The 16,419-nt window shown below is 38.8% G+C and overlaps 2 protein-coding genes across 4 annotated transcripts in view; one reads left to right on the top strand and one right to left on the bottom strand.

The window, feature by feature from the left end:
* LOC129749929 (uncharacterized) overlaps positions 1–14,184 on the top strand; it is a 62,444-nt gene extending 48,260 nt beyond the window's left edge. For 2 of the 3 annotated variants that reach the window (XM_055745061.1, XM_055745060.1), the window contains exon 2: positions 7,854–14,184. In XM_055745061.1, coding sequence (XP_055601036.1) covers positions 7,932–13,004 — 5,073 coding nt within the window. In that variant the 5' untranslated portion in view covers positions 7,854–7,931 and the 3' untranslated portion in view covers positions 13,005–14,184. Of the gene's footprint in view, positions 1–2,968; positions 2,990–7,853 lie in introns of those variants that run through there. The other variant, XM_055745059.1, reaches the window with a different exon arrangement.
* A 341-nt stretch (positions 14,185–14,525) lies between these two features.
* Positions 14,526–15,941, bottom strand: LOC129749931 (odorant receptor Or2-like). The gene is made up of 6 exons (XM_055745063.1): positions 15,630–15,941; positions 15,168–15,571; positions 15,011–15,110; positions 14,849–14,950; positions 14,680–14,790; positions 14,526–14,627 (listed from the first exon to the last, which is right to left on the bottom strand). The coding sequence occupies exons 1-6, from the start codon at positions 15,939–15,941 to the stop codon at positions 14,526–14,528; spliced, it is 1,131 nt and encodes a 376-aa protein (XP_055601038.1).
* Between the last annotated feature and the right edge of the window lie 478 nt (positions 15,942–16,419).

Consider the following 16,419-nt stretch of genomic DNA (forward strand, 5'->3'; position numbering starts at 1 on the left):
AAAGAAAACTATTTTTTTATGTTTTTCGTTCGTGTTTCAAAGTAAGCCATGCATGATCGGAGTTACTATTACCACCAATTGAAAATTTAAATCAAAGTAGACTTATTTCAACCACAGAAAAACACGAAAATGAACACGTTCTGCTTTAACTTCCAAACGGCAACAAAAAAACCTAGAAAAGCAGCGCGGTCCAGACCACATCCATCCCGGCCCCGGATGCTGCAAAATTAAAGAAGATAAGTTCCTCCTAACGATGCCGCTGCTCCTCCTAATGTCGAAGTCGAATGTTCGTGCAGATATCTAAGTGGGAAGCTGCTTTAGGAGGAGCTGGGTGCTGCTGGGGTGTCTCGAGGGAGCAACTCCACTCGGTACCCCTTTCATAGAGATGACAACAGCAGCGGCAGCGCGCAAAATAAGACAAAAGAATGCAGTGTATGCCAGTTGTTTGAGCGACCGGCAACACAGTGGAAAGACAGGGCCGCAGTTAGTCGCAGTCGCGCTTGTTTAGCCGTGTTCCACCACCCACTTCCTCAGCCTCCCAACTTCAAAAAACCACAGATCGAGAGAGCTGATCTTTGCACTGACATATTGAGAATAACCTCCCCCCTCGCCGCCTCTCTCTTTTGTTGACTCCTTGGGGATACTACTGAACAACGAAGATTTTCGGCAAAGAGGCAACAAGAATGAGTATAAATAAAACAGATGTTTGTTATTCGAGACTTGCATGTTTAGCATCTTTGCACTTTCGCGCTTTGTTTCTTGCGTTTCCTGACTTGTCTTTTCGTCCGCTGCTGGGAATGCGAAGGAGATTCGGTTCATCCTCAGGGAACTCTTTTGTGACTTAGGTCGGAAATGCGTGTTTGTTCTACGTCAATTGGGAAACAAAACATATGATCTTTCGCTGACTCGTGCGGTAAAACTGAAAGCATCTCGCACAGTTTCATCTCTGAATGCATGGGTACCAATGATTGATTAGTGTATGGTAAGTTTGTGAAAAAAATTTAAAATGTTTGCTCATTCCCTTGTTTGAATTTCCTTTGAATTTCCTAAGTGTTTTGATTCTTATAAGAACTTTTCAATGACTGATGATCATAGTAGGCACGTCATCCACGTTGATGGATGATGTAAAAACACCCATTTCATTAAACAACAAAGGAGTGGATTCGAAAAAATGCAACATTCTGTTTTGTCATAAACTTTTGAATACATTGATGGAAATTGATAAAATTTTCAGTGTAGCTACTTTTTTAATATATTTTTTAAATAATTTGTTTTTTTTTAGGAATTTAACCTATTACGGTCGTTCAGTTATGCTTCCTGGTAATGTAATGTATACGAATTAAAAATTTTGGTGATAATCTGTCAAGCGGTTTTTGAGATAGCGTCCAATACCAAAAGCTGAATTTGGAATAAAAGTGAAGATGATTGATTCCATGAAGTTAAGGAATGTGAGAGGTTTCATCAAGCGCAGTTCGAAAATTGAGGGAAAAGATAAAAACGATCATTTTTTCTGACTGGTTTGCATGTATAGCTCAGTAATAAAATGGCCTGACTTAACTTCTACAAGGTAAAAAGCTGCCCTCGCACAGTTGTTTAAAACTCGAAAAACGTGATCATGGGCTTTTGGAATGCTTAAATGTCAAAATAGCTTTATGGCATGTTATACAATGTTTCATCATTTTGAAATGAGCATATTTTATTGTAAATTTTTTCCTGATCAAATCACCTACATATAAGTGAGATAATTTTTCTATTTTTTGTTTTTATCATTTTTCCACTATTACCCCTTCAGAAAAGTTGTAGATCATCAAATTATAAGAAACTTCGTTGAAGATGTCAAAGCTCTATCTTTTGAAACAACATGTGTAAAAGACATTTTTTTCAAAAACTACCCTCAAAAAACGAAAAATTCGTATAACTTATTTGGAAGCGAGTTTTGAGACAAACTTGATCACGTTTTTTGAGGTTTAAACCACGGTCCACCGGTAAGATAAACAAAATGCGGTACACAAATCGTGCTCAAAATATTTGGAACGCTTGCGTGGAGAAATTTTGAAAAAGCCATATTCGAAGCCAAACACTTTTCTTTGAAAATTTTACCTGGGTGTTCCGTAGATAAACAATAAAAAAAAATTGAAAAATTTGAAGTCTAGTACTTGAGGAGGCTGATGATCCATTCCAGCCGCAATTCAGTCGGAGTTTCAAAACTATTGACACAAAGGATGGATAAATATACAAAGAAAACTGCCTCCGAATGCGACAGTTTTCCCTGCATAGCACTCAAATATGTCCCACAAAGTTTAAATTCTGTTTCGGCTAGACCTGGCATCGTGCCATTACGCAAAAGATGTGGTGGATTGATAAAAAGTCAAAAATGTTGTTTTTGTGCCAAAGGAGGACAAACGGCTAAATTTGTCATAACTCTTACCAAATTCAAAATTTTGACTTATTCTGAAGATTAAGCTACATGAAACAGATAACGTTATCAAAAATAACCTTGATTTGAAAAAAAAATGGTGGGTCATAATATACACTATAGATGGCGCACGCGATGTCCAAAAATTAAAGCCGAAAAACTTGACACGCTATTTCAAAAATCACTTGATGGAACGTCACACAAATCTACACATGTAAACATCACATTACTAAGCAACTTCGCAAAAAATTTCATCATCCATCCATCCCTCCATCCATGCATTCAAAAATGGTTCACAAAACAAAGAGTTGCATTTTTTCAAATACACTCCTTATGACTGGATAAAAGTGGTTAACACTTTCTTTTTTGGATTTTTCAGGTTACAAAATTTGATTTCCGAAAACCTGGATTGTTTAGGTTCACATTAATCATTTTTGACCGCTTCAAACACTCTTCGCATATGACGTTTCACCCTAAATTATAAAATTCAATCCTCTGGGAGCTAGCTTGAAAAATATCAGTTTTTACCAGATTAATCTTGAATTCAGGTTCAGGATATTCATAGGTATGTATGTAAGTATGTATGGTTCCCCCATCGGTAGCAAGGTCCTATGTATGTGTGGCTTGGCCTTTGAATTGCTTCTAGGGCTTCCACGGTCCGATGGTTCGTCGAAGGAAGGCATCCAACCCTCATAAACCTACAATGGTCGGCTCCCGTGCCGCTTGCAATAATTTTTTTAGGTTATCCTCAGATGCATTTCTTCTATAATTATTTGTATCTGGAAATGCAAGGAATACCTAATATGATATGGAAAATATGTAGTATTATAGCAATATAGTAAACGATAATGTGATATAAATATAACCTAAATATGAGCACAAATCAAATTTTTAACCAGAAGGAAGAAATATTATGCACTTGTAACGTTAGAACTATCTTAATATAGAACGGTAACGTTTCCGAAAAAGAGAGTAAAGTTTATTTATTGCTCCCCTCACTCACTTGCTGGGTGTTGAGAGAAAAATAAAGTGTCAACGGAAAGCTTATATGGTATTTGTGTACAGATCAAAGGGATTGAAAAAGGCTATGATATGAGAAAAAGAACGCTCTCACCGATTTTCTCCTTCGTCCAAGGAATGGCGTTCCTCGCTTGATGGAATGAAAATATGATGTTTTAAAAGCCACAAATCACTGAAATCCAAACTGGTCAGTACACTTCCACATTAACTATAATTTCCCTTACCTTTTTCTTCAAAATCATGTACAATTATCACAATAGAAAGCTTCGTTCACTTCACTTTAATTAGATTGGCATGCGCCAGTAAATATGTACACACGACCGCACTCAACGATAGTCCGAACGGAACTGTTCACAAATATTTTTCACAGTCTGCAATAAATCTGTATTGGACGTTTTCTGGAATTACATGTTTCGAATTTTTGTGCACCATCATTTCTGGTCGATGACTTTGGATATAGCACCTTAACTCGCTCTTGAAAAGAAACTCAAAAGAAACAGAGATAAAATTAGTAGCAAAATATTTAGAATTCCAAAAAAATCGTATGAACAATCTGGAAAATTTGAACCTCGATATAAGTAACTAACAGTCTTCATATTTTTTCAAGATTTAAGAAAGAAATAGAAACTGTTTTTTCACTGTGTAAACATAATGAACATGCTTGAATTGAAATCCATCAACTCTGTACATAAGTTGCTATGTTTCAACGCTTCAGGTTTCAACTGAACTGTCACTGTTGGAAGAATACCACTAACAATTAGGCAAATTTAAACAGTACACGCCTACTTTTAAAAACGTTAAGCCGAGTGCAATCCATTCCATTCATATAGAGAAAACAGTTTTGAGGCAAACAGAAAATTTTGGAATGAAAAGTCACAGCCGAGCCTTTCAGCAAATGAAATCTCGTGGGAAAATTGGAAGCTTGTTTCTGTTGAACTTTGGTAGTATCTTTCGATTTATATCCTGACTTGTGTTAAAGTTTAATGCAACTTGTCGATTAAATATTTAGTGCCTCGTGCCATGTATTTCAATTGGCTAAATTTTCAAATTCAACTTCTAACAGTTAGCAAAGAAATTCATGGTATAATTATTTAATTAGATGAATAAATTAAAATATATTACTTATCATTTACTTGAAGGCATTTCTTCACTCAGACACCTCGCTACGGCTCACATGTTCTATTCCAGCTTTCCTTGGTCGAAAAAGATATCGAAAATAATTCACTCCCCGGAGACCAAACTTTATACCATAACAATTCACGCCAATGTAAACATCATCCATGACAATTCCATTTTTTTTTATTAATAAATTCACTACTTAAATCAACATAGAATTGAAAATTTCACGGACGGAGGAAAAATCGCGTGCGTTGCCATCTAGTCAACGCCTATTTTTTTTAGTTTGGATTCTCTGATTTTTTGGATAAATCCGGATTTTTTCCCTCGATATCCGGGAAATCGGGATTAATCGGACTTTTCAAATTTTGTTCTCAAACCTAAAACCAAGCAATCTGGAATGCTCAACATTCTCACTGCCACAGTTCCGTTATCAATATCTGGCCTGCCTTCGACCAGACCGAACTGAACGCCACGAGAAAATATTTAATCTGCACATTTTAAAACTCCTGTTATTCTTGTGCACAACCGATACATCTAAAATAATTCAATGGGATTTGTTCCTTGGATTAAAAACTATTGATTATGGTTGATGAGTTTTAAAGACTTAGTCTATAGATGAAAATATTTGTCTATTATTCTCAAGTGAGTCGAAAAAACGATGATGGCGTTCAGTTCGGTCTGGTCGAACCCCGACCATCTATTTTGAAGTCTAAAATCTTTGAACGCAGCTTATCTCTGAACAGCATTCAAATTCTGATTTTAGATTTCATGAATATATTCAGAAATACGATTGACATTGATTACAGTTTCATTAATTCAATAATGACAAATATATGGCAAATAAACAATTTCATTCAACAAAATTCAAGATATTTGTTTTGTTTTCTAAACAAACTGAGTTTAAGTATTTGTTCAGGGAATGGTGGAATTATTTGGGAATTACATTTTAAAAATTCATCGAGGTCAAAAATTGAGCAAAAATGAGATGTGAGTGGAAAAAGTTTGAAAACCACTGCGACAGGGTATGCAGATTTCAATAAAATTGTTTTTCATAGTAATCATAAAATCTATCATATTTGAAGTTGAATAATAATTTAAATAAAATATTGTTAGGAACGAAAAATGGAAATATAAAGCGCAATTATGCATTTGCCAAATTGTCGGTTCGAAATTGTTGGTACGCAATATACAAAATTTCTGTATAATCCACTATACAAGATTTGAAGTTATTTTGATTCTTATGAAAGTTATAACTTATAACAGTTCAAAAATAGTTTTTAGGATGTTAATTTTTCCAAAACGGTTTAACAAACTTCCAAACATTGTTCATTAGGTGCAGGAAGATGATGGTGATTGTTTAAGACTGAAAGTGTTGATAGAATTTCGAAATCTGATTGGATTTTTGCAATAAAAATGGGCCGGCGCACACCTTTTTCATTCATGATATTGATCAGTTTTTCCCACTTATACTTCGTCAAATCTGTATTTCGGGTAGCTGCATTCTCCTCCTTCAATTTCCGCTTCTTTTTGGCCCAATATTTGTCTTTTGAAATAAAATGAGGGTGATTTGGTGGATTCTGCTGCTTCGAAATTAAGAAAACTGGGTTATTTTTGTGCTACTAAAAACGTTTTCACTGGATTGGAAAACGAATCAAAACCATTAAGAGATTGAACTTCAAGGGAATCGCGAGCAGAAATGTTATAGAATTCAACCGCTGGATTTTTTTTTTAAATAGGAGTTGTCTCAAGTATTGTCGTCCATCAGAAATCATCTGTCTCATGGTCTCGGTACCGGCTATACAGCTTACGAGCTCTGAAACAAACAAAAATTTGTTGTTTAAGGCAAGGTTTCAATAACTCATAGCTAGGCAACACTGTTAGCAAATCGGAAAAAAATTTGCGGGACATTTTAGCGACCTACACTAAGTTTTTTGCTTAACAAAAAATAAAAATTCTGGTATGAGCCTTGACTTCCATGATGACCCTTTACTGTAGTAGCCGATCATGTGCTTCACTCCAAAACATGATTTGAGCTTTGTGGACATTTTTGACAGTGTTTGCAAACATTTCTATGACTGGAATTTTTTGAACAATAAACGGTTTCCCAGCTATCGATTGATAATGACGGTTTTTTGAAGGAAACTGTGAACAATATTTTTTCTTTTTCTCTTGCATCGTAAATATCTCAAAAAAAGCAAAAATGGTCGGATAATACTTTTTTTCAGACAACAAAATGCTGTCAAAATTGTGTATGCTGGATAACTAGGAAATTTGCTGTCAGCAAAAGAAATTATCCCATCTCTAAATGAACTTTAGAAATTATAATACAAAATTATTAATACGTTTCCGAGATATTTGAACTCAAATGATGGCTTACAAAAGATCCCCAAATTTTGGACGGACATATAATGAACAAAAACGTTATGAACTTTCAAACGTTTTCCTCTGTTGCACCTGGTTTGGAAAGAGTCAATATTCGACTGTTCCGGGAGCACCACTATCGCTGCATCACTGCACTGCACTGTTTCAGTTTCAGTTCAACCAGCATAAACGATGCAATGCTGTGCGAGAGCAGAGTGAGAGCACCCAACATAAATTCATGAATGCAGCAAGCAAAGCAGCATAATTTTCTGGGAGGGACACAACCATTCGCGGTAGGCTATGGCTGGCTGGCTGGCTGGCAATTCATTCGGTTTTCATTCATCAAGATCTTGTATAGTAGGCTAGCTGTTCGAAGGCGGCAAGGCGGTTGGGGCCATGCATGGACGATATGTTTGCTGTTGTTGTTGTTAATGTTTTTTCTCCTCATTCTCGGCTTGGCTTCGTTTACAACCGGTACAGTTAGTTGAGCATCATCACATCGCGGCCTGTTCGAGGCAATTGCAGGAAGGCCTACTACGGTAGATATCCATTGCAATTTTCTCTGAGGCAGTGCAATTTTTGTTGGCAGTTGCAGTTGCAGCGCGTTTGCTGCGTGTATGTGTTATGAAATTTTGGATGTTTTGCTTTTGTTTTTCGTTGCCGCTGCGCGTTATTTTCGTTCAAGAGTTCGAAGTCCTACTTGCTGTTTGCAAGTATCTACCCAAATGTTAAAAGTGAATCCGATGAAGGATAATTTTAGCTGGATCCCGAACCGTGAATGAAAACGGTAGCACTTTCCGTCAAGCGAGATTTATGAATGGGTTTGGGTGTTATTAAGGTTTTTTTTGTTCACATGGAGACGCTTTATGTTTTAACAAGCTCAACATAATTTTCATTTGAGTCCCATCTAATGATAGAAATATTCCTCTCGTTGCAGGTACAACAGAATAATGGTTCAACAGTAGTAACGCGCCCTGCCCCAATAGAAGAGGAAGCATTCCCTAACCCGGTTCAGATGGATTTTCTCAAAGCGATTAACAATGGGCAGTACGAAGCGGTCCGATTGGCTTTACAGCAGCAGCCTGATGGTCTTTTGTTGGACAGTCAAGACGATCGTACGGGCAATGGTCCGTTGCACGTGGCCATCGGAGCCAAGCGGAATCGAACCAAGTTGATTGAGCTGTTGATTGGAGCCGGCGTCGATTGTGACTTGGTTAATCGAGATGGTTTGGTGGCTTCGGAAATGGCGCTGGCAGCTGGTAGCAGCAATGTGGCCGAATTTATGATGAGGAAGGAGTTTGAGGGAGTTCCAGACGATCGAGCCGTTTATCGGTTAATACGTCGTGGATCCGTCGAGCTGTTGCAGATCTACTTGGAGAAACGAGCGTTCGATATTCACACGAAAATGAAAGTCATCCGCAGAGTGGTTGATGAGCTGACCTTTAAAGGAGTTGTGATTAAGGATCGTATGAAGGTTTTTCTGGAGTATCAGCTGGTGGAATACAGCTATCGATATGGATCGACTGGTGGCGGCGGTGGCGTGGCTTATGCGGCTAAGAAGAAGTCAGATGGCGGTGCTGCTTTGTTGGGTGATGAAGAGGCTAAGAGGCGCATTGAGCTGATATTGTGCTATACCAAATATTTGAAGGAGAACTACGATGCGAATGATTTGAACGATCTGGATGATAAGTTTGTGCTGCGGTTGCGAGTGATTTGTGAATGTTGTCATTTTTTGGAAGAGGCCGAGAAAAAACGCGATCGAAAGCTGTTCAAGCATATACCCCTAGCAGAGATAACCTATTTGATTGGAGTATTTTTAGCCATTCTGAAGCGGCACGTTGGGTTCGAAATTTACAAGCTTGTTCTTAATAAAGCGATGATTATGTCGTACTTGGAGGCGGTGTGCGACGAACTTCGATTGGCCATGGATGGCAGTGGAGGAGGAAGCAGACAATTTCAATGGACGGCCCAGCTGTTGTTGGATCTCATCGGCTGTGTTCGCGAGCAACGCTTGGCCAGATATGTTTCCAAGAGGAAGAGGCTGAACAAGGAGTTGACACGGCTAGTGACCGCCGCCGAAAGTGATCTTGGGTGTGCCGAACGGGAGCTGGTAATGAATGAAATTGGACGGAAGGATTTCCAAGTGCTGCGAGAGGGCGTGTTGGAATGGCCTGATGACAGCAAATGGTGTGTGGAAAAATTTGTCGGCTATCTTGGCAAATGCGAGCAAAAGACAATCGTACAACTTTGGCAACAGCAACATCCGAAGCTCCGCCTCTCGAAGCGACAGGTGCACTTTGTGATGGGACGCAAAGAGCTGGCTAAAATCAGATCGCGCACCATCCGAGAGCTTAGTAAAAATAAAATGAAACTAATCGAGAAGGAAATTAACTCGCGAGAATTTCAATCTCTTGCCAAATGTACGGCACGGAAAAATCGTGTTATCTTTCAACGGATACGAAAGAGTTTCTGCCAGATTCGGCAAATGTGCACGATCAAAAAGATTGCCCAATACATTGAAAACGTCATCGTAATCGATCTGGATGACGTAGCAAATGAGTCGCTTAGTGTTTTAGCAATCAAACGTGTCCTGCACCTGATTCAAGAATCGATTGTCAGTAGCAGCGATCATCAACAATTTACTTTTGCCAAGATGCTCGATAATATACTCGATCATGTTCTCTTCCCAGTGGAAGATTCTATTAAAAATCACGACGTCCGCGACTTCTTCTCGCAAAAATATTCCTTAGCGAAGTACTTTATCAATAAGGCACTCGACGTTAGTCAGTACAAAATCATTCAGAACAACCTTCGTTCGGTGTATCGATTCTTGCTGTACGTAATCAACATCCAGCTGATAGAGGCCTACAAAACCTTCCTCGGCACGGCGTATTGTTTCACCAACATACAGCAGATGAAATCGTACGCAAAGTACATAGGAGACCATAATCTGCACACGCTCACCCACATCCGGTTCGATCACGAGTTCTATGATGAACGGGAAACGGGAACCACGATTGCAGAACTCAAACGTATGTACACCGGAATGGCCAACGAGCTAAAGCTGCTATCGTTCATCGAAAAGAACATTCACTTTCGATTCTATCATATGCAGTATCATCAAACGCAGCTACGGGTCACGCTAGGAAACTTCTCCGTTGTCTACCGAGCATTGCGATCGAATGGGTGCTACGAAGCTGTTCGAAATTTACTGCAGTCTTATTTGAAACAAAGCTATCAAAAATATGACGTATCGAAATCGATCTCGATTTCGGATTCGGCGCTGGCGCTGAAGGAATTGTTAAGGCCGTACAGTGGTGGAATTGGCGAAAGTGAAGAAACGACAGCGGTGGTGAAACATCTCGAGCAGCTACAGCAACTGATGGACCCGGACCGACTGTTTGGGATCAATCCGGTACGTGTGCGTAGAAAGATAAGCGGCAATGGAGGTGCTGACAAGTATCAGCAATTTACTCGAAAGATTCTGAAAGAGTTGGAAGGGAACGGAGTGGAGTTTGAAGCGGCAGATTACCACCAGCTGCACGAGAAGATGAGGAAAACATATTATGAAAATATCTTCCTGCTGCAGAATCGCTACCGAGTTATGCAGGAGTTTTTCCGACTGAAGGGCATTGCGGTGGATGCGAAAGTGTTGGCAGGTTATCGAGAGCGAGATGAAGAACTGCTGCAAGAACTTTATGACTCGAAGATCAACGATATGGTGGAGCTTTTGGAGAAGTTCGATTGCGGAAGTGTCGATCAACTGCTGGAAGTGGCCGGAGGTGAGCTGCCTGCATTTGTAAATATTGCGCTAGAGTTCTCTTTGATGGAGGTTATGGAAATCCTAACGTCGGTGAACGTTTTGCATTCGATTGATGATAAGAATGATTATGCGCCCACTCTGACGGGAAAAAGCTTATTCAGCTACTTTGGAGAAGATTCCTTACACCAGGAACTTTTTACATTCAACTCGAGTGCGGTGACTGTAGTGCATGCATTGGTGTTCAAGCAGCACACTGTTAAGCTGTATGAAAGGTGTTCTCAGTTGTCGGATGGAAGATCAACGGAAAAGGTGACGAAGTATAACGAAAGGCTTCAGCAGAGGTGGCAGTGGCTGGAAATGCAGAACATGCTTTTTGAGTCGACACGAAAAGGTGATTTGCAGCTGATTAAGGAATGTATCGATGAGGGAGCCGATTTAAACGGTCAACGTTTTGGACCACTTCTAAACGAACTGTGCCATTACAATGCGGTTGATTGTGCGATCGTAGAAAATCTAGCTTGTATGATCGATCTGTTGAATGAAGACATTGAAAATATCCCACAAAAGAGAAGAATGTTCCTCGAATACCTCCTGGTTCGGACGGTGAAATCACACTTTTTGGCCGGGAAGTTTTGTGACCTTCTGGCGGAAAATCGTAGGATGTTAGTTTTGTTTTTAGCGATGTTTAATGGCGACGTTGATCTTTTTCTCAAGAACGTGGATAAGTACCAAGCCCGACACGATCTGCACATGTTTGTAAACGAAGATAACCACGAATTTGTGACGAAAATTATGCGTCACATCAAAAATGAAGTGGCTGCTTTGGACGTTTCGTTATTGCACAAAGTAGTAACGTCGGGAAATCTAGAGGCTTTGAAGGTTTTGATCACCGTACCTGGATTGAATCTAAATGCAACTAATCCTATGAAGTACACTGCACTGAACTTAGCTTGTAGACTAAACCTACAGGAAATGGTTGTTATCCTGGCTGGTTCGGGGGTTGACGTAAATGTCATGAGTGAGGACGAAAAGCTGCCGGTATTTTGGTTGATCCAATATCAGCATTCAAGTACCGTAGTTGGCATGGCAATAGATTCCAGAACAGATCTTACCTCCTTCTCGACTGAGCTTTGTTTGCTACACAAAGCCATTGATTTCGACAACTTGGATGTGGTAAAGTATCTGATCGAATACCATCAGGTTGATCCAACAAGAATTTACTCCAATTGTAATAATCTATTGCATGCTGCAGCGAGCTTCAACCGGACTCAAATCTTGGACTATCTACTAACTATTCCAGGCATCCGTAAATTGTTGAACAACCCAAATCTGGTCAAAAATACCCCACTCAACATTGCCTGTAAGGAAGGTCACATGGAAGCTGCTAAGAAACTGCTCGAACAAGGTGTTTACAAGGACATCTGTGGCGAGTACGGACTCAATGCCCTAGCCTTTGCCATGTACACAAACAGTTTTAAGCTGATGAAATTGCTTTTCCGATATGGTGCCAAAATAAGTTACCCTCTGAGTTCGGACTTTCAACCGATTAACATAGCCATTCAAAACCGAAGCATACCGATGTTGAAGTTTCTGTTGCGACGTGGCGTAGATATCGAAGGGGCGCCCATGTGCTTCATCAACGCTGTCCAAGCACGATCGAAGGATATGATCCGGATACTGGCAAATGCAAACGGTACTGTGAAGAACATTAACTTCAAAGACGAGTTTTGCCAAACGGCCCTGCATCTAAGCGTAGAACGAGATGAGCTGGAAGTGGCACGAGAACTGATTCGTTGTGGTGCCGACATCAATGTGAAGAATCGATCGGGAACTACGCCACTCCATCTGGCCGTGGCAAAGGGAAACACGCGCTTTGTTCAGCTCCTGCTGGACAGTCGACAGTGTTTGGTAGATGAACTCAATTATCAAGGTGAAACGTCACTTATCAAAGCAGTTGTGTGCAATAATCTAGAAATAGTTAAACTTCTTCTCAACAACGGTGCGAGCGTTGAGCGACTTCGCAACAGTGAACCCTCGGTCCTGCTTTATCTGGTTCAGGAAAACTACGAGGAAATCCTGGACTACCTGTTGCAGAATTATCACTTTGATCCGAACGAGCGGGACAGTTACGGCAACTCGCTCCTGTATGTGGCCACCCAACACAATCACTTCAACATCGTTAAGCTACTGGTGGACAAATACCAGGTGCGGGTTAATCCGATCAACCACAAAAAGCTGACTCCGCTGATGATCGCCCGGGCGAAGGAGTACAAGGAGATCTTCAGCTTCCTGGAATCGAAAGTGGCCCTCGTTAGCGAAGAATAACTTACCTTAGGATTGTGTTGCTATTTTTGTTTGTTTTCTAGACTCTAGTTGGTTAAAATTATTTATTGAAACTTTGTTTTATCGGGCCTCTGCTCTTTTATTTATTACCCTCGATTCACGATAGATTTAAACGTGCCATATTTATAGAAGTGTTTTCTTAGTTCGTAACTGCTCTACGCGTATCTTTAGCCAATCCAACCCTTAGCCCGAATGTGAGATAATCATCCTAGATGATCCAAAAATTAAACCCATCTAATGAGTAGGATGCACAAAATAATAAGGATAATGATAATTTAAAGAAATCATAAATTTAAGATCTTAAAAGTTGTGATTTGATGTAACTTTTTTGTACAAGGTGCACTGTAAAAAAACAAGCTGCTTAATCGTAGAATAGTTCGTCTTAGAGGGTGTAATGATAGAAAATCCAATCGGTGTAATTTTCCCATCCTTGAGCCTCTACATAGAAAACCCATCCAATCATTTTGTCCGGCACATTCCAGTCGTCGAATACAAAATATAATCTCTTTGGAAAAAAATCTAATATACCACTCAACGTTCAATCGAAAAACATGCATAGACAGATTTATTTTACTTAGAAAGAAGGATAATTTTGTGCCAGCTGGATTTAATCTCAATTAAAAAATGAAAATTGTGCTAGTTTTAACAATGTGATTTTAATAGTTTTCTTTCATAGACATAGCAAAATAGTTTTGCAAACCGTGCCAATTTCGTTTAAGCTTCTTTTCTTAATACCCGGTACAAAATAGTTTAATGAGAAGAACAAATCACAAAACACACATACAATCACACAAACACGCCGAGAAGAAATTCAACGGTCTGAAGTACCTTTTATTTTTAACTCTAATCACTTACTTTACTAGGGGAAAATCTACAAAAAAATTATAGCTATCCACAGTCGACATAAGATAAACTCACTCTTCACTTCAATGCATTACATTGTACAATGTACATACAAACCTACAAATGAAGCCATATGATAATTATCAACAACCAGTTGCTCATACATGAATAATCGAACAAGGAAAGGGGAGAGAAATAAAAGCGTTAATTCAACATTTCGAAGATGTATCATCAAGCAAAAAAAAAGAAACATAAAATCGAAGCGCTATCACGTGTCATCCCACTCACTTGATATTATTATCATAATTATTACTATAATTTCAACGGTACAAATAAAAATGTATTTAATGAGAAAATAAGGCTTAGTTTTTTTTCTGTTTATCCGAAAATTTTAAATAAGTTGAATTTAGTCAATTTCAATGTTCGAAATGTTTTTGAGAAGAAAATGTGCAGTTTATCTGAACAATTAGTGAGAATCCCAAAATTCCTTAAATTGGAAATTTAAATAATTTCTTTTTAAACATTAATTTGTAGTCTGCCGGGAGCTTATTTCATTGCTAATCAAATTACACAAATATTCTTAAATTAGTTTTGAAATGGTCAGAAATATTCAATTGTGCTTTTACCTTTCGATACGCAAAACCTTCTTTAATCAATATTTCAATTATACACACGCTTCAGCAGCGTGAAGTAGGAATACGAAACATTCAGCAGCGATTGGAACATTTCCAGCGTCATAGGGTAAACGTTGCCAACTTTAATCTGAAAAAAAAGCATTTTTTAATCGATATTTTCTAAACAAAGTCATACATACAGCAAGAGGGCGCTGTGCCCTAGCCACCATTATGATGATTTCCCTCTGTACAGATTTGGCAAACGAAATCCAGGACTCGTTGTAGTAGATTGCATCACGAATTTGCATACTCTGAAAAGTGAAACAGTTAAACATGTTAATATTTTGAAATTAGTTGGTAAAGGATTACCTGTTCCCGAACTTCATTCGAATGCCAATAGAGACCGTACATCTGGGACAATATCATGAAAACGTACGAGGCTATCATTCCCATTTGAGCTAGCTGTTTACTCTGTCGATTTGATTTTATGTTATTACAATTCCTACAGCGAAAAATTAGTCACTGACTCACTATACTTAACAAGAACAGTAGGATACACAACATCGTTCCAAAAGATAGGAATTCCAGTAAAAATATATAGGTAACAAGCTCGTTGAGATCTGTAACATATCTGCAATAAAATAAAACGATATTTGAAAAACTGTCATAACTACGATTCGACGCCTACTTGATCACATCTTTATGATACTGAAAACATTCCTTCATTTTGTTCAGCAGAGATCTTTCCGAACTATTGTGTTCCTGGATTCGTTCGAGCGATAGTTTGAGGGCAGAAATTCTAACCAACCCAAAGAGGGCACTGGTGCAGAAAAAGCTCGTGAAGGGAATGTACATGCAGCAAGCGGGAAAGGTCAGATAGACCTGTACCACGTAGACAACTTCATAGCAAGGGCTCTGGTAAACGTCGATCCCGGGAATGTAGATTCCGTACGGGAGCTTCTTCCCCGGAGAGAACAGCGGATACATGACGTAGAACACACTTATGATCAAGCCTAGCCACAGGTTAGATTTCGAAAGGATCCTTCCTCGGCGAGTGTAGAGCTCCACTATTGGACGCGTTATTGGTTCGCTCTGAAAGAAACATTCATCATTCGTTTGTTAATTGAAATCTTGAAACCATTTAACCGACCTCCAAGTTTTCATATTCCGTTGCTATTCCGTTCAGAAAGGCTTCGAATTTTCCTCTGTTGGCCATTAGAAACGAGGCTCGCAGCACCAGGTTGAAGTACAAGACCGTAAAAAATCCATCTATGATGATCGTATTGATATCCGCCTTCCCAGACAAAACTCCATCGAAAAGGTTCAGAATCATGAACAAATTCAACGCCGCCACTGGTATACATCCAACTAGATAAACGTACCATTTGACCTTTTTGACGTAGGCCCACAGCAGCCAAACTCTAACATTAATACTGATTATGGGGCAGTCTTCCATTAACATGTTCGCTCAAGTTATTTGGACAAGCTTTTGACCAGCATTCTAAACGGTTCAAAATCCTTTTATACTGATTGTTTGATTAAAAATGTAACCAAATTATATGGAGCTTGGAAGAATAATCGAAGTAGGCAGCTCAATTACTAATGAAGGTATGTTTAACAAAGTGGGCGTTGACTACATTACACGAAAGCTCGGTAGATTAGCCTGTTGTCCTGTAGGAAAATTCCAGTAGTCAATGGAATAGAATTTAGCCTGTCCTTTGATTTAAAAATATGTATGATTATGTTATTAATTATATATCAGGAGCAAAATAAATAGCACTTTTTTTTAACAAAGTATATTGCCGTTTCAAACAAAATTATTTAAAAAACTTCTTGTCCGAGTGCGATTGCTGAAAGAGAATTCAAATATGTACCTAGAATCTTTTCAAGTTTTCTACTTTTTGTAGCCTCAAAAATCTGATTTACATAACTTTTGAATG

This window comes from Uranotaenia lowii, chromosome 2 (assembly GCF_029784155.1).
Source record: "Uranotaenia lowii strain MFRU-FL chromosome 2, ASM2978415v1, whole genome shotgun sequence".
NCBI classification, from domain to species: Eukaryota; Metazoa; Arthropoda; class Insecta; order Diptera; family Culicidae; genus Uranotaenia; species Uranotaenia lowii.

Excerpts from the sequence above, each read along its gene's own strand:
- LOC129749931 (XM_055745063.1), bottom strand. The coding sequence starts at position 15,941 with ATGTTAATGGAAGACTGCCCCATAATCAGTATTAATGTTAGAGTTTGG. Across the intron at positions 15,572-15,629 it reads CGGAATATGAAAACTTGGAG|AGCGAACCAATAACGCGTCC; the intron begins GTCGGTTAAATG and ends TGTTTCTTTCAG. Across the intron at positions 14,628-14,679 it reads GGGCACAGCGCCCTCTTGCT|ATTAAAGTTGGCAACGTTTA; the intron begins GTATGTATGACT and ends CTTTTTTTTCAG.